At 38.0% G+C, this 18,090-nt stretch overlaps 1 protein-coding gene across 5 annotated transcripts in view; it reads right to left on the bottom strand.

Annotated features, from left to right (window-relative positions):
• The window catches only part of RUFY2 (RUN and FYVE domain containing 2), a 67,329-nt gene that overhangs the window by 42,331 nt on the left and 6,908 nt on the right, over nucleotides 1–18,090 (bottom strand). For all 5 annotated transcript variants that reach the window (XM_049855174.1, XM_049855175.1, XM_049855172.1 and 2 more), the window contains 7 exons: nucleotides 14,775–14,876; nucleotides 5,790–5,913; nucleotides 5,529–5,590; nucleotides 4,861–4,926; nucleotides 1,934–2,003; nucleotides 350–451; nucleotides 99–215 (listed from right to left, as the gene is read on the bottom strand). In XM_049855174.1, coding sequence (XP_049711131.1) covers nucleotides 99–215; nucleotides 350–451; nucleotides 1,934–2,003; nucleotides 4,861–4,926; nucleotides 5,529–5,590; nucleotides 5,790–5,913; nucleotides 14,775–14,876 — 643 coding nt within the window. The remainder of the gene's footprint in view (nucleotides 1–98; nucleotides 216–349; nucleotides 452–1,933; nucleotides 2,004–4,860; nucleotides 4,927–5,528; nucleotides 5,591–5,789; nucleotides 5,914–14,774; nucleotides 14,877–18,090) is intronic.

The following is an 18,090-nucleotide window of genomic DNA, read 5'->3' as shown; positions in this document are numbered from 1 at the left end:
ACACAAAAGAACACAAGGCTGAAAAAGATTTTAAATGGTGCTTGTTTGACAGTAAATTATTCCCAGAATTTTACTAACGTAACTTTAATATAACCTACCTGTCGTAACTGTGATTCATCTCGAAGCTGCCTTCTGGCTTCAGTGTACATTTCATCCAGTCCCTGACGAGAATGCTTATATGTTTGAAGTTCCGTTTCCACATCCACTTTGGTAACCTAGGAAGAAAACATCAAACTTTTTATTCTATAATCAGTACTACATATGTAGTACAGAAATATCTAGTCTACGAAACAGTCTCTAGTTGTGGCAATTTCTGACACAAGACAGTCTGAAAACACTCTATGCTTACCTCTAGATGCTGCTGCGTTTTCATTAAAATCAATTTATTTTCACTTCGCAATTGATGATTTTCTTCTTGGAGCTTAATGATATTATTCTTTGCTATTGCTAACTAAAAATTATGAAACGGGGTAAGAAAAAAAGACTTTAAACATCTGTATTGCTTGCTTTACAGATTATGCTCGTGGTTATAAATAGTAAAAAAAAAAATCCTAAAACTAGTAAAATGTCTCTCATATCTATGGACACTTTCATAAGAAAAATGTGCTCTTTATTATCCCAAGATACTAATTAATTATACTCTTATTTCCACCATTTCCTTTCGTAGACTAAATGCTTTAGGCTTATCTGATTTATAATACGTAAGTATCTCAGTAAAGATACAAAGAATGGTCTGTTAAACAATAAGACTTTAAAGACATTTTCAAAGATAGAAATATATAAGGAAAAAAGGCTGTGCTATCACTGAAAATGTGATACAGAAGTTCATGTAACCAATTAGGACGCCCTGTGAAATCTAGACACATAATAGGAACTTGAGTGACCATGACAATACAAGACAGCTCTCACCAGGGCAGTTAAACATATGAATGACTACATAGTTTGGCTCAGAGGCCCAGAATGACAAGAGGAATCCTAAGACAGCAAGAAGCAGAGACCACTCTGCAATACTGGCTGGCCATGAACAAATTTTGGAATAGTTTGCTGGGGATACAACTTGAACTTCACAGTGTGCCTAAGGCTAGGAAAAGCAGCTCTAAATGGTTCCAATCAGGAGTTCCACCATCAAGATGCAGACACATCCTTAACTGCAGTTATACATACTATCTGGTGCTTCCTGTTTTGGAAAAACCAGACCAGCTCTAAAAGAAATAAGAATTTTAATTTACATGGAAAATAGGGTTCATAGCATTAAAAACAGGCTTCTTTCTCTAGCCTAAGTAATCCTAGGAAAACAGGAAGCAATAATTCTATAGTTTGATATATATACCAAAAAAAAAAAAAACTTCTCTAAAAAGCAACATCACCAACAGTATTAGAGAGAGCTGAGAAAAATTTCTGGCTCTTCTTCCAATGAGCTCTGTGTCACGGGATAGCCACTTTCACAAAGCAAGAAACCAGAGCACATGAGATGAGTTTTACACATGAGAGGGTGGAAAAGGATAGACATGATCACATGGTGACGCTTGTGAAGAAAAGTAATCTGACTAGGAGAACAAGAGGGTGACATCATTTCAACAGGAATTTCTAACCATAAGGGACTCCACTAACTAAATACAGGTCATCTAGATTTAAACATCAGAATCACAGGTTATCTATAGAAGAGTCTGTGTGAGCTTCATCTCTAGGACTCATTTCTAGAAGTTGAGTATCTCAAACACAGTATCTCACAGATTCATAACACTGAGAATCTGCCTGACAAAATGTGGTTTCTCTAGAACTTACAATCATGTATTACAATCACATTACAGGTATTCCATCATGATGAGTATGATATATATGTATGTATATACGCACTGATACTTAAAATGAAAAAGGATCCCACAAATACTAGGTCCATGAAAGATAATCATCCATTACTAGGTGACAATACCTCTTCAATGAGCTTAGTATTTGACTTTTCTAATGAATCGACTCTTGAATGGAGGCTGCTGACTGTGTTGCTGAAATTAATAAAGAAAAAACTCATTCAAAATCATACAAACTCACAAAGGCAAAAAAAGAGTTATCCTGGACTTACTATGCTCACTATCATGCATCAACTGCCCTGTTTCTGCCCTGAAAAATTCCAGTTAGTTGGATAACTTCATTTGGCTAGAAGAGCAATAGACTGTAGCAGAAGAATCAACATTTCTATTAAAATTCCATTTGGTGTAGCTCATTATTTCTCATTGTCTTCTTAGTGTTCTTCTTACATTTAACTTATATCTGGGAATGAAAATTCTACAAAAAAATTACTTTATATTGCAAAACATTCAACTAAAATTGTTTTTTAAAGAATGAACTTTAAATGCCCACTATATAATTAAGTAGCTTAATGAATCATGTAAAGAGTGGTCTTTAACCCAAGCCTTGTTCTGTTTCCCCTTGATACTTTCATAACAACTTGGAGATCTCCAAAAGTTTGAGAAATATGAATATGAGACATCCAGCAGCATCAGGTACCCAGTCAGTCTGCAGCTGAACAAACATCTCGTCTTTCAGAAATACAGTTAAAAGTCAAGTCACACCGCATGGACACATTTGTTTTTTTGCATTTCTGTTTGAGTGGGTTGAGATCGGATATTTACCATACATTTTATTGAGTCGGTTGTTCAAGGCCTGGTTGTTCAAGGCCTGCTTCATACTGCCATCTCAAGCTTTCTCTAATAAAATGTAACATGGTGTATATATTACAGTAGAATCGACAGCAGACACAAATTTTATACCAGCCTCAGAAACAAGTATTTACATTTAACTGGTAAAACAAGAAAAACGTTTTCCCATTCATAGTAAATCATTTTTAATATAATCATTCTCAGGTCAGAAGGCACAACTTGACTGCTCGAGCTTTTCCACAAATAGCACCAGGGTATCCTGATGGAGACAGAACAAAGACAGGCCTAGGAGATGGAAGACAAGCATTAAGTGTCCCTGCTTTCCTATTTTCTAACTGTATGACCATGAGGTTATAAAACCTTCTTAAGGTTCAGTTTCCTTGTCTGTAAAATTGAGCAATAATATTCATCTTGCCTTTATATGAAGGTCAATAAAAAAATAAAATAAGCAATAAACTCTCAATAGGGGTTTTCTTTGGGTGACAGGAAAATAGCTGAGTTCTATTGTCTCCTATACTCATTTTCTACACTTTCCAAATATTCTAAACATACAAGAACTTCCTTCCAATTAGCAAACCAATGAAGCATCTTTAATGCTTAAAGCACATAAAAGTCACTAGCACTGCTGTAACTGATGAACCCAGACCCAGTGCGGTCGAGTCGCTCTAACTGATCAGTACACATAATTTAAGATAGGGAATGAGAAAGCTCTTTTGAACCAAATGGAACAGATGCCAAGAGAAACTGTTAAGTGAAAAAAATGTAAAGTTCAGAATACCTTATATGTAAAAACATATATGTATATTCTTGTTTATTTGCATAAAATACCTCTAGAGGCATACAAAAGAACTTATTATGTATATTAACTACTCCTTAAAAGAGAAACCAGATAGTTGGAGTTCAGGGGAGGAGGTTCTCCATTTTACGTTCTTTTTGTACCTTTTGAAGTTTGAACCATGTAAATGTATTACCTGTTCCCAAAAATGAAAAGTTTAAAAATAAATTACCAAGGAAGTGCTGCATTTAGAAATACAACTTGAGGAATGCAAATTATAAAATACACATATATTTCCTATCATATCTATTACTAAAGCTCCATGGTTTAAGGAAAAAAAAAAAAAAAGTCCCTAACGCAAGGTCTTTCCTATCCCCACAACCTCAGAGGGAAAGCAAGAGTTAGAGTATATTAGTGTCTTTGTTTAAAACAGAAAAAGTTTAATCATATTTTCTGACTGTAAAAGTAATACATGTCCACTGAATGAAACTCAGGAAATGTAGAGAGGTATAAAGAATAAAATAAAAATTATCTATAATACCATTGCCCAGAGAAAGCCATTTTTGCTTATTAAATAAACTGAATTAATGAGAATAGCCCACTGTAACTATTCAGCAAATACTATTCACTATAGCTATACTGTCCAGTACAATAGCCATGAGCCACTTGTGACTACTATGCACTTGAAATGTGACTAATCCAAAGTGAAACGTGATACAAGTGTAAAATATCCATTGGATTTTGAAGACTTAGTACCAAGAAAAATCAGTGTAAAATATCTCATTAATAATCTTTAATACTGATTACATGTTGAAATGGTAATATTTTTTAAATACTGGGTTAAATAAATTATTAAAATTAATTTCACTTGTTTCTCTTTAAAATTTTTTACATTAAAAGATATGGCTGCTAGAAAATTTTAAATTACTTATGTGGCTTGCATTATAATTCTGTTGGGCAGAACTGCATTATATTATTTTACATACAGATCTCGGGAATTCTTCTCAGATAAATATTCACTCCAATGGCTTCAAGGATCAGGTGACACTATAAAAAGGAGAAAACTTCTACCATGAAAGATGATGGCCATATTTACACATGAAGTCCTTTAAAAGTAGGAAAAATGAACTTGTGAACCATCCAAATGCTATAAATTTCCACCCTATCTAGTCTTTTTTTCTCAAGGATAAGGGAAAAGTTTAAAATTCTATTTAAGTTCTATAAAAATCCTATCTAGAAATCTGATTCACTTTCTGTTGAAAAAGTTATCTCCACAACTTTCCTAAACTCTTAATCTCTGTTCTCGCACTTTCCCTTTATCCCCTTCTCAGAGACTCTTGGAGAAAAGGAGCAGGATTAAGCTGACCTGAAGGAAGAAAAAGAACTCAGACAATATTCACAGATTTGCTAAGTATCCGTAATACTTACTTCAGCTGTCGATTTAACTCTTCAACATAATTTTTCTGGTCTAATATGGCAGCAATTTGAACATTTCTGGAAGGAAAATAAAGTAGCTTTGTGCTAGTTTAGCAAGGCACAAAACATTTACGTACAAAAAATGCCTGAATTGTCTAAAAATTGTGGTAAAGCTGTAATTATGATACCACAGTATCTTGCCCTAATAAACCTCAACAACCTTTATAATCATTCAGCAGTAAGCTATGTACTACATTATTAACCTTTGTTGAATAATTAACTTGCTAATCCTAGAATTAACAATATCATTAGTATATTTTAAATTTAAAAGCTATTACATCTTGAAATAAACCAGCATCTGTAAGCTTGTGAATAATAAGCTTTCATTCCTTTTATCACAGAACACAGCTGACTGTTAAAAGGGGTCTTAGGAACGGCAGGTAAGGTACGGCCAAGAGTCCTAATTAACATTAGAGCCTCATTCTTCTAAGTGATCTTCCCTAACTTGCTTTGTAACGCTTATAAATGGAAATGAAAATACAACAAAGCAGGAACTACAAGAAAAAATAAAACAAAAACTATACTGCAAATAGGTGGACCTCATACTCATATATAAAGAAAAAAAAAAAAAGAGCTACATAAAATAATACAACATGTGAAATAACTCAAAAAAAACATACCTTTCTTTATTTCCAATATCTTCTTCATTCTTTAAATACATGGAAAAATCAATCACTCCAACCTGAAGTAAATAAAGTTTTTTTTTTATTTGAACAGGAGAAATAGTACTATGTCATATATACTTTTAACATGCACTGAACTTCATTTTAAATTTTCTTCAGTGTTTAACAGCACTATTTACAACTTTGAGTGGTATTTGGGTCAAAGAGGAACAGTGCAAATTGAAAACACTGCAATTGGTACTAACCACTTTCACTTACTTGTGAATCTAAATCCTCTCCCTTTACACACAGATTAGCATCTATCACATTCAGGCCAACCAGCAGCCCAACAATTACTGCTCCTTCTTCTTCCATCATTAGTGCATGATACTCATAGAATTCACTGTGAAAATTAAAACAATACAAACTTTAAATCGAACACTTACTGCAAAAATTAAATTCTAAAATCTCAGCACCTTATTGCAGATACCAACCAACTTAGTTATCTTTAGCCTTTCTACGTGTAAATAACTATTAAAAATTCTGAATTTTAAATGTCTATGTATTATACTACTAAAAAGAAAGGAACTGAAGGAGATAAAAGAAGAAAACGAAACCTGAGAGAAAAAAGAAGCAGAGAGAGACCAAGAGGTAAAATGGCATTACTGAAGTCTAGAATGTTTTTCGCTCTCAGAAGGACATGGTGACTGGTACTGATCTGATTATAATTATTTTTTTTTTATTAACTTTCATTAAGCTTCAAGTGAACGTTTACAAATCCAATCAGTCTGTCACATATAAGTTTACATACATCTTACTCCGTACTCCCACTTGCTCTCCCCCTATTGAGTCAGCCCCTTCAGTCTCTCCTTTCCTGACAATTTTGCCAGCTTCCCTCTCTCTCTATCCTCCCATCCCCCCTCCAGAGAAGAGTTGCCAACACACTCTCAAGTGTCCACCTGATATAATCAGCTCACTCTTCATCAGCATCTCTCTCCCACCAGCTGACCAGTCCCTTTCATGTCTGATGAGTTGTCTTCGGGGATGGTTCCTGTCCTGTGCCAACAGAAGGTCTGGGGAGCATGGCCGCCGGGATTCCTCTAGTCTCAGTCAGATCATTAAGTATGGTCTTTTTATGAGAATTTGGGGTCTGCATCCCACTGATCTCCTGCTCCCTCAGGAGTTCTCTGTTGTGCTCCCTGTCAGGGCAGTCATCGATTGTGGCCGGGCACCAACTAGTTCTTCTGGTCTCAGGATGATGTAGGTCTCTGGTTCATGTGGCCCTTTCTGTCTCTTGGGCTCTTAGTTGTCGTGTGACCTTGGTGTTCTTCATTTTCCTTTGCTCCAGGTGGGTTGAGACCAATTGATGCATCTTAGATGGCCGCTTGTTAGCATTTAAGACCCCAGATGCCACATTTCAAAGTGGGATGCAGAATGTTTTCATAATAGAATTATTTGCCCAATTCACTTAGAAGTCTCCTCAAACCATGTTCCCCAGACCCCCACCCCTGCTCCGCTGACCTTTGAAGCATTCATTTTATCCCGGAAACTTCTTTGCTTTTGGTCCAGTCCAATTGAGCTGACCTTCCATGTATTAAGTGTTGTCTTTCCCTTCACCCAAAGCAGTTCTTATCTACTGATTAATCAATAAAAAACCCTCTCCCTCCCTTCCTCCCTTTCTCCCCTCTTCGTAACCACAAAAGTATGTGTTCTTCTCAGTTTTTACTATTTCTCAAGATCTTATAATAGTGCTCTCATACAATATTTGTCCTTTTGCCTCTGACTAATTTCGCTCAGCATAATGCCTTCCAGGTTCCTCCATGTTATGAAATGTTTCACAGATTCGTCACTGTTCTTTATCGATGCGTAGTATTCCATTGTGTGAATATACCACAATTTATTTACCCATTCATCCGTTGATGGACACCTTGGTTGCTTCCAGCTTTTTGCTATTGTAAACAGAGCTGCAATAAACATGGGTGTGCATATATCTGTTTGTGTGAAGGCTCTTGTATCTCTAGGGTATACTCCGAGGAGTGGGATTTCTGGGTTATATGGTAGTTCTATTTCTTACTGTTTAAGATAACGCCAGATAGATTTCCAAAGTGGTTGTACCATTTTACATTCCCACCAGCAGTGTATGAGAGTTCCAATCTCTCCGCAGCCTCTCCAACATTTATTATTTTGTGTTTTTTGGGTTAATGCCAGCCTTGTTGGTGTGAGATGGAATCTCATCGTAGTTTTAATTTGCATTCCTCTAATGGCTAATGATCGAGAGCATTTTCTCATGTATCTGTTGGCTGCCTGAATATCTTCTTTAGTGAAATGTGTGTTCATATCCTTTCCCCACTTCTTGATTGGGTTGTTTGTCTTTTTGTGGTTGAGTTTTGACAGAATCATGTAGATTTTAGAGATCAGGGGCTGGTCGGAGATGTCATAGCTGAAAATTCTTTCCCAGTCTGTAGGTGGTCTTTTTACTCTTTTGGTGAGGTCTTTAGATGAGCATAGGTGTTTGATTTTTAGGAGCTCCCAGTTTTCGGGTTTCTCTTCATCATTTTTGGTAATGTGTTGTATTCTGTTTATGCCTTGTATTAGGGTTCCTAGAGTTGTCCCTATTTTTTCTTCCATGATCTTTATCGTTTTAGTCTTTATGTTTAGGTCTTTGATCCACTTGGAGTTACTTTTTGTGCATGGTGTGAGGTATGGGTCCTGTTTCATTTTTTTGCAAATGGACATCCAGTTATGCCAGCACCATTTGTTAAAAAGACTATCTTTTCCCCAATTAACTGACACTGGTCCTTTGTCAAATATCAGCTGCTCATACGTGGATGGATTTATATCTGGGTTCTCAGTTCTGTTCCATTGGTCTATGTGCCTGTTGTTGTACCAGTACCAGGCTGTTTTGACTACTGTGGCTGTATAATAGCTTCTGAAATCAGGTAGAGTGAGGCCTCCCACTTTCTTCTTCTTTTTCAGTAATGCTTTGCTTATCGGGGCTTCTTTCCCTTCCATATGAAATTGGTGATTTGTTTCTCTATCCCCTTAAAATATGACATTGGAATTTGGATCGGAAGTGCGTTATATGTATAGATGGCTTTTGGTAGAATAGACATTTTTACTATGTTAAGTCTTCCTATCCATGAGCAGGGTATGTTTTCCACTTAAGTATGTCCTTTTGAATTTCTTGTAGTAGAGTTTTGTAGTTTTCTTTGTACAGGTCTTTTACATCCTTGGTAAGATTTATTCCTAAGTATTTTATCTTCTTGGGGGCTACTGTGAATGGTATTGATTTGGTTATTTCCTCTTCGGTGTTCTTTTTGTTGATGTAGAGGAATCCAAGTGATTTTTGTATGTTTATTTTATAACCTGAGACTCTGCCAAACTCTTCTATTAGTTTCAGTAGTTTTCTGGAGGATTCCTTAGGGTTTTCTGTGTATAAGATCATGTCATCTGCAAATAGTGATAACTTTACTTCCTCCTTGCCAATCCGGATACCCTTTACTTCTTTGTCTAGCCTAATTGCCCTGGCTAGGACTTCAACTACGATGTTGAATAAGAGCGGTGATAAAGGGCATCCTTGTCTGGTTCCCGTTCTCAAGGAAAATGGTTTCAGGTTCTCTCCATTTAGAGTGATATTGGCTGTTGGCTTTGCATAGATGCCCTTTAGTATGTTGAGGAATTTTCCTTCAATTCCTATTTTGGTAAGAGTTTTTATCATAAATGGGTGTAGGACTTTGTCAAATGCCTTTTCTGCATCTATTGATAAGATCATGTGGTTTTTATCTTTTGTTTTATTTATGTGATGGATTACATTAATGGTTTTTCTGATATTAAACCAGCCTTGCATACCTGGTATAAATCCCACTTGATCAGGGTGAATTATTTTTTTGATGTGTTGTTGGATTCTATTGGCTAGAATTTTGTTGAGGATTTTTGCATCTATGTTCATGAGGGATATAGGTCTATAATTTTCTTTTTTTGTAATGTCTTTACCTGGTTTCGGTATCAGGAAGATGGTGGCTTCATAGAATGAGTTGGGTAGTATTCCGTCCTTTTCTATGCTTTGAAATACCTTCAGTAGTAGTGGTGTTAACTCTTCTCTGAAAGTTTGGTAGAACTCTGCAGTGAAGCCGTCCGGGCCAGGGCTTTTTATTGTTGGAAGTTTTTTGATCACCATTTCAATCTCTTTTTTTGTTATGGGTCTATTTAGTTGTTCTACTTCTGAATGTGTTAGTTTAGATAGGTAGTGTTTTTCCAAGAATTCATCCATTTCTGCTAGGTTTTCAAATCTGTTAGAGTAAAATTTTTCGTAGTAATCTGAAATGATTCTTTTAATTTCAGTTGGGTCTGTTGTGATGTGGTCCTTCTCGTTTCTTATTCGGGTTATTTGTTTCCTTTCCTGTTTTTCTTTAGTCAGTCTAGCCAATGGTTTATCAATTTTGTTAATTTTTTCAAAGAACCAGCTTTTGGCTTTGTTAATTCTTTCAATTGTTTTTCTGTTCTCTAATTCATTTAGTTCAGCTCTAATTTTCATTATTTGTTTTCTTCTGGTGCCTGATGGGTTCTTTTGTTGCTCACTTTCTATTTGTTCAAGTTGTCGGGACAGTTCTCTGCTTTTGGCTCTTTCTTCTTTTTGTATGTGTGCATTTATCGATATAAATTGGCCTCTGAGCACTGCTTTTGCTGTGTCCCAGAGGTTTTGATAGGAAGTATTTTCATTCTCGTTGCATTCTATGGATTTCCTTATTCCCTCCTTGATGTCTTCTATAACCCAGTCTTTTTTCAGGAGGGTATTGTTCATTTTCCAAGTATTTGATTTCTTTTCCCTAGTTTTTCTATTATTGATTTCTAGTTTCATTGCCTTGTGGTCTGAGAAGATGCTTTGTAATATTTCGATGTTTTGGACTCTGCAAAGATTTGTTCTGTGACCTAATATGTGGTCTATTCTAGAGAATGTTCCATGTGCGCTAGAAAAAAAAGTATATTTTGCAGCAGTTGGGTGGAGAGTTCTGTATAAGTCAATGAGGTCAAGTTGGTTGATTGTTGTAAGTAGGTCTTCCGTGTCTCTATTGAGCTTCTTACTGGATGTCCTGTCCTTCTCCGAAAGTGGTGTGTTGAACTCTCCTACTATAATTGTGGAGGTGTCTATCTCACTTTTCAATTCTGTTAAAATTTGATTTATGTATCTTGCAGCCCTGTCATTGGGTGCATAAATATTTAATATGGTTATGTCTTCCTGATCAATTGTCCCTTTTATCATTATGTAGTGTCCTTCTTTATCCTTTGTGGTGGATTTAAGTCTAAAGTCTATTTTGTCAGAAATTAATATTGCTACTCCTCTTCTTTTTTGCTTATTGTTTGCTTGATATATTTTTTTCCATCCTTTGAGTTTTAGTTTGTTTGTGTCTCTAAGTCTAAGGTGTGTCTCTTGTAGGCAGCATATAGATGGATCGTGTTTTTTATCCAGTCCGTGACTCTCTGTCTCTTTATTGGTGCATTTAGTCCATTTACATTCAGCGTAATTATAGATAAATAAGTTTTTAGTGCTGTCATTTTGATGCTTTTTCATGTGTGTTGTTGGCAATTTCATTTTTCCACATACTTTTTTGTGCTGAGATGTTTTTCTTAGTAAATTGTGAGATCCTCATTTTCATAATGTTTGACTTTATGTTAGTTGAGTCATTACGTTTTTCTTGGCTTTTATCTTGAGTTATGGAGTTGTTATACCTCTTTGTGGTTACCTTATTATTTACCCCTATTTTTCCAAGTAAAAACCTAACTTGTATTGTTCTATATCGCCTTGTGTCACTCTCCATCTGGCAGTTCAATGCCTCCTGTATTTAGTCCCTCTTTTTGATTATTGTGATCTTTTACCTATTGACTTCCATGATTCCCTGTTATGTGTATTATTTTTTTTTTTTTTAATTAATCTTAATTTGTTTCTTTTTGTGATTTCCCTATTTGAGTTGATATCAGGATGTTCTGTTTTGTGACCTTGTCTTGTGCTGGTATCTGATATTATTGGTTTTCTGACCAAACAATATCCTTTAGTATTTCTTGTAGCTTTGGTTTTTTTTTTTGAAAATTCTCTAAACTTGTGTTTATCTGTAAATATCTTAATTTCGCCTTCATATTTCAGAGAGAGTTTTGCTGGATATATGATCCTTGGCTGGCAGTTTTTCTCCTTCAGTGCTCTGTATATGTCGTCCCATTCCCTTCTTGCCTGCATGGTTTCTGCTGAGTAGTCTGAACTTATTCTTATTGATTCTCCCTTGAAGGAAACCTTTCTTTCCTCCCTGGCTGCTTTTAAAATTTTCTCTTTATCTTTGGTTTTGGCGAGTTTGATGATAATATGTCTTGGTGTTTTTCTTTTTGGATCAATCTTAAATGGGGTTCGATGAGCATCTTGGATAGATATCCTTTCGTCTTTCATGATGTCAGGGAAGTTTTGTGTCAGGAGTTCTTCAACTATTTTCTCTGTGTTTTCTGTCCCCCCTCCCTGTTCTGGGACTCCAATCACACACAAGTTATCCTTCTTGATAGAGTCCCACATGACTCTTAGGGTTTCTTCATTTTTTTTAATTCTTTTATCTGATTTTTTTTCAGCTATGTTGGTGTTGATTCCCTGGTCCTCCAGATGTCCCAGTCTGCATTCTAATTGCTCGAGTCTGCTCCTCTGACTTCCTATTGCGTTGTCTAATTCTGTAATTTTATTGTTAATCTTTTGGATTTCTACATGCTGTCTCTCTATGGATTCTTGCAACTTATTAATTTTTCCACTGTGTTCTTGAATAATCTTTTTGAGTTCTTCAACAGTTTTATCAGTGTGTTCCTTGGCTTTTTCTGCAGTTTGCCTTATTTCATTTGTGATGTCTTGAAGCATTCTGTAAATTAGTTTTTTATATTCTGTATCTGATAATTCCAGGATTGTATCTTCATTTGGGAAAGATTTTGATTCTTTTGTTTGGGGGGTTGTAGAAGCTGTCATGGTCTGCTTCTTTATGTGGTTTGATATGGACTGCTGTCTCCGAGCCATCACTGGGAAACTAGTTTTTCCAGAAAATCCGCTAAAAAAAATGCAGTCAGATCCCTATTAGAGTTCTCCCTCTGGCTCAGGCTATTGGGATGTTAATGAAGCCGCCTGGGGAGGGTGGGGGAGGGATCAGAGAGATAGGAGAGTAGCACCTCAGAATATAGCCAGAGTTGCTTGTCTTGCTTGGAATGACTATTATATCTGAGATTCCCGAGGGGCATGTCGCCTATGTGTGCTGGCTGTGTGGAGATTGCCCCCGGGGGGTCTGGCCCACTGGAGTCACGGTCAGATCCTCTGCTGCCAGCCCCACGCCCAACGTCAAGGTTCCCCTACTGGGACGGTGCACTCCCGACTCCAAAATCAGTCGCTGCCTCCCGGGGACTCCCCGTCCCGCCAGCCGCGTTGCCGCGCCGCCTCCGTGAACCGGCTGGGGCCCCCCCCCGGGTCAGCTCAGGAGAGCGGAGCAGCTCCCCGCGCCTGCACCGCGACCGCGCGTCCCACCTGGGACTCCGCTCTCCCCGCTCCAAGACCAGTCGCTGCCCCCCGGGGACCTCCCCCACCGGCCGCGTCGCCACGCCACCCGCGCGAACCAGATGGGCCCCCCCCGGGGCTAGTTCCGGGGGGTGGAGCAGCTCTCCGCACCTATGCCGTACCTGCACCCAATCAAAATTCCGGCGGGACGGTTCCCCGGCTGGGACACCGCTCTCCCCGCTCCAAGACCCGTCACTGTCTCCCGGGGACTTCTCCCACCGGCTGCGTCGCCACGCCGCCCGCACAAACCGGCTGGGCCCCCCCGGGGTCAGTTCAGGGGGTGGAGCTGCTCCCCGCGCTTATGCCGTGCCCGCACCCCGCCAAAATCCTGGGGGGATGGTTCCCCAGCTGGGACGCTGCTCTCCCCGCTCCAAGACCAGTCACTGCCTCCCGGGGACTTCTCCCACCGGCTGCGCTGCCACGCCGCCCGCGCAAACCGGCTGGGCCCCCTCCCGGAATGAGTTCGGGGGCCAGGGCTGGGCCCCTTGTTTGTGCCATCTGCCCCCCTGGACTCTGCCCCAAATCGGGCGCTGAAGGTCACCTGAGTGGTACGCTGGCTCCAGGCTCTGAAAACAATCGCTGCCTCCCCGTATTCGTTCTCCGTCTCTAAATCTGTGTTTGTTGTTCAGGGTTCGTAGATTGTTATGTATGTGATCGATTCACTTGTTTTTCCGAGTCTTTGTTGCAAGAGGGATCCGCGGTAGTGTCCACCTAGTCCGCCATCTTGGCCCCGCCTCTGATTATAATTTTTAATGGAACTGATTTTTCAATCATAGGTAAGACCCTTGGGATAAAGACTGAGGTGGGGAAGTGAACAAACATTTCCAAGTCCATGTTCTGAGTCAATGCATTTGATATGTATATTGCAACTGTTCTTAATAGACAACCATCAATCAAAGATACTTATAGGTATTTACATTTGAAAAAATGTTCAAACAAGAGACTTGTGAAAGAAATACGAAAGCCTAAAAAGACTTCTCAATCTATATTCAGAGAAATGGCTTTCACTGTCTCATGCGTTCCTCAAGATGTCCCATGTATGTTATTTAATCACTTTAATTAATCTTCAGAATATCACTGTGAAATTGCAGGTGTGTAAAGTATGGTCATTCTCCTTTATCAAGTGAGAAAATCAAGGTTGTAAAACCAGAGTCACAAATTTGGCCAAAAACAGCACAACATTCTCCAGAACACAAAGAGGCATTCTAAGAGAACAAGGATGAAGGGAGGGCCACCCTGGGCCCATTTCCTTTCAGGACTAACAACCTTGCCCTAAAACTCTCTCTCAAACATTTAGCCTTCAATTTAAACTGATGGCTTAATTAAATAGTGCTCACAATACAAATTACACATTAGTTTGGATTTCAACATCTAAAAAGGATCTTTGGAATTAAATCCACCAGATTCCAATATAAATTTTCTATTCATAGAATTATGCTATAATTCTGAAAAATGAAACTAACTTAAAAACATAAAATATAAAAAATTTCTCCTTATGGCTGTGAAGAAGCTTAGGGTATTCACTATTCAGGCCAGTTCCTGATCCATGTTATGTCCCATCATGTTTTTTTTTCTCACTTTGTTCCTTCTTTTATTTTGTATGATCTTGTTGTATTTTACATATCTTTTTTTGCAACACCTTCAATCCTTTTTGAAAGCCAGGATATAAATGAAAATGAACATGGTTTAATGGTACTAACCTCAAGAGATCCCTCTGAATTATTAAGCAACGCAGATAATCAGCCATTTTTTTTTGCATGAGTGCCAATCGAAGCCAGGCCCGTGCACGACCCAGAGGCGTCCTAGAAAGGAGAATCAATTGGTTAGAAAATAGCTCCAGCCCAAAGATTAATGACTGCACGTCCTGTCTCTGTTGAGTTACACATTAATAAAGAAAAATGCATTTTATCATAGTCTCGTTTTCATTTTTATGATTCTAAGTCAGCTCCTTTAGCATGCAAAGCAATCCCTAGGAGTTACTTAACTGTCTAATGTAAATCTACACCTGCAGGACTCTAGGCATCATTTTATTCCTTGGCTCTCTAAATACTGAGAATATTTCTACAAGAAACATTTTGTTAGAATAGGTTAAGCCCTCTAAAATGAATATGCAAATATCAATAAAACAATATAATGCCTTCAAAGAATAATCAGCATTATATCTGAAATGAAAAAATCTTAACAAAGCTAAGGTACCAAGTTGATAATTACTTAAAGAGAAAATCACCGTGCTGCTGTTTTTCAAATGTTTCTTTTATTCAGTTGCACTTAGGAAATTAAATTGCATATCCCTCTTAACCAAGTTCCGTCATTTACTGAAAATAAATGTAAGTTTTATAAAATATGTATTATTTTTTGAAAGAGAAGGATATCACTCAGACTTTATCTATTTTATGCAGAGAACACTCTGGCAGGCAGTGTGCGCAGAAGCTTACTCTTCCCTTCTAACAGCTAAGTTCTTACGGCTTAAGATTTTTATGGATATTATTCTTCAGAAAATATTTTTATGTTTGTAGAGCTTGGCTTTTTTTCCTTTGATATATTGTTGTTGTTAGGTGCCATAAGTTGGTTCTGACCCATAGCATCCCTGTGTACAACAAAACGAAACATTGCCTGGTCCTGTGCCATCCTCACAATTGTTGGTATGTTTGTTGCAGCGCTGTGTCAATCCATCTCATTGAGGGCTTTCCTCTTTTCACTGATCCTCTATTTTACCAGTCATCATGTTATTTTCCAGGGACTGATCCCTCCTGATAACATGCCCAAAGTATGTGAGATGAAGTCTTGCCACCCTTGCTTGTAAGGAGCATTCTAGCTGTACTTCTTTGAGGGCTGATCTGTTTGTTCTTCTGGCGGTCCATGGTATATTCGATATTCTTTGCCAACTCCATAACTCAAAGGCATCAATTCTTCTTTGGTCTTATTCATTGCCCAGCTTTCCCATGCATGTGAAGCAACTGAAAATACCATGGCTTGGGTTATGGCACACCTTAGCCCTCAAAGTGACATCTTTTCTTTTGAACACTTAAAGAGGTCTTTTGCAGCAGATTTGCCCAATGCAATATGTTGTTTGATTTCTTGACTGCTGCTTCCACGGGTGCTGATTGTGGATCCAAGTAAAATGAAATCCTTGATGTCAATATTTTCTCTTTTCATCATGATGCTGGCTACTGGTCCAGTTGTGAGGATTTTTGTTTTCTTTATGTTGAGGTGTAATCCATACTGAAGGCTGTATTTAGTCTTTGATCTTCATCAATAAGTGCAAGTCCTCTTCAATTTAGCAAGCAAGGTTGTATCATCTGCGTATCTCAGGTTGTTAATAAGCCTTCCTCCAATCCTGATGCCATGTTCTTTGTATAGTTCAGCTTCTCAGATTGTTTGCTCAGCATACAGACTGAAAAAGTATGGTGAAAGGACACGACCCTGACACACAACTTTCCTGATTTTAAGCCAGACAGTATCCCCTTGTTCAAACGACTACCTCTTGGTCTATGTACAGGTTCTACGTGAGCACAATAAAATGTTCTGGAATTCTCATTCTTCGAAATGTTATCCATAATTTGTTCTGATCCTCACAGTTGAATGCCTTTGCACAGTCAATAAAACAGGTAAACATCTTCCTGGAATTCTCTGCTTTCAGCCAAAATCCATCTGAGGTCAGCAACGACATCCCTCGTTCCACGTCCTCTTCTGAATCCGGCTTGAATTTCTGGCAGTTGTCTGTCAGTGTACTGTTGCAATCATTTTTTAATTATCTTTAGCAAAATTTTACTTGAGTGTAACATAATGATATTGTTCAATAATTTCTGCATTCTGTTGGATTACCTTTCTTTGGAATGGGCACAAATAAGGATTTCCTCCAGTCGGTTGGCCATGTAGCTATCTCCCAAATTTCTTGGCATAGATAAGTGAGCAAGCGCTTCCAGTGTTGCATCCGTTTGCTGAAACATCTCAGTTGATATTCTGTCAATTCCTGGAGCTGTTTTTTGCCAATGCCTGGAGTGCAGTTTGGACTTCTTCCTTCAATACCATCAGTTCTTGATCATATGCCACCTCCTTACGTGGCCATATGTCCACCAATTCTTTTTGGTACAGTGACTCTGTATAATCCTTCCATCTTTTTTGGATGCTTCCTGCACTGTTCAATATTTTGTCCACAGAAACCTTCAATATTGTAATTCAAGGCTTGAAATTTTTCTTCAGTTCTTTCAGCTTGAGAAACCCCTTTTGGTTTTGTAACTCCACATCTCTGCACACTTCATTATAAGATTTTACCTTGCCTTCTCGAGCCGCCCTTTGAAATCTTCTGTTCAACTCTCTTACTTCATAATTTCTTCCACTCGCTTTAGTTACTGTACATTCAAGAGCAAGTTTCAGAGTCTTTCTGACATCCTCTTTCCTTCCTGTCTTTTTAATGACCTGCCTTCATGTATGATGTCCTTGATGTCATCCCACAACTCATCTGGTCTTCAGTCATTAGTGTTCAATGTGTCAAATCTATTCTTGAGATGGTCTCTAAATTCAGGTGAGATACTCAAGATTATACTTTGGCTCTCATTTTAATTTTCTTTAGCTTCAACTTGAACTTGCATATGAGCAATTGATGACCTGTTCTGCAGTTGGCCTCTGGCCTTGTTCTGACTGATGATATTGAGCTTCTCAATCATCTCTTTCCACACATGTAGTCAATCTGGTTCCTGTGTATTCCATCCGGCGAGGTCCACATGTATAGTCACCGTTTATGTTGTTGAAAAAGGTATTTGCATTGAATAAGTCATTGGTCTTACAAAATGCTATCATGCCATCTCCGGTGTCATTTCTATCACCAAGGCCATAATTTCCAGCTACGGATCCTTCTTCTTTGCTTGCAACTTTCACATTTCAATCACCAGTAGTTATCAATGCATCTTGATTGCATGTTTGATCAATTTCAGACTGCAGAAGTTGGTAAAAATCTTCAATTTCTTCATCTTTGGCATCAGTGGTTGATGCATAAATTTGAACAATAATCCTATT

Source organism: Elephas maximus, chromosome 16 (genome assembly GCF_024166365.1).
Source record: "Elephas maximus indicus isolate mEleMax1 chromosome 16, mEleMax1 primary haplotype, whole genome shotgun sequence".
Taxonomy (NCBI): Eukaryota; Metazoa; Chordata; class Mammalia; order Proboscidea; family Elephantidae; genus Elephas; species Elephas maximus.
Note: the sequence above shows the minus strand (reverse complement) of the source record. Positions and strands in the feature narration are given on the sequence as shown.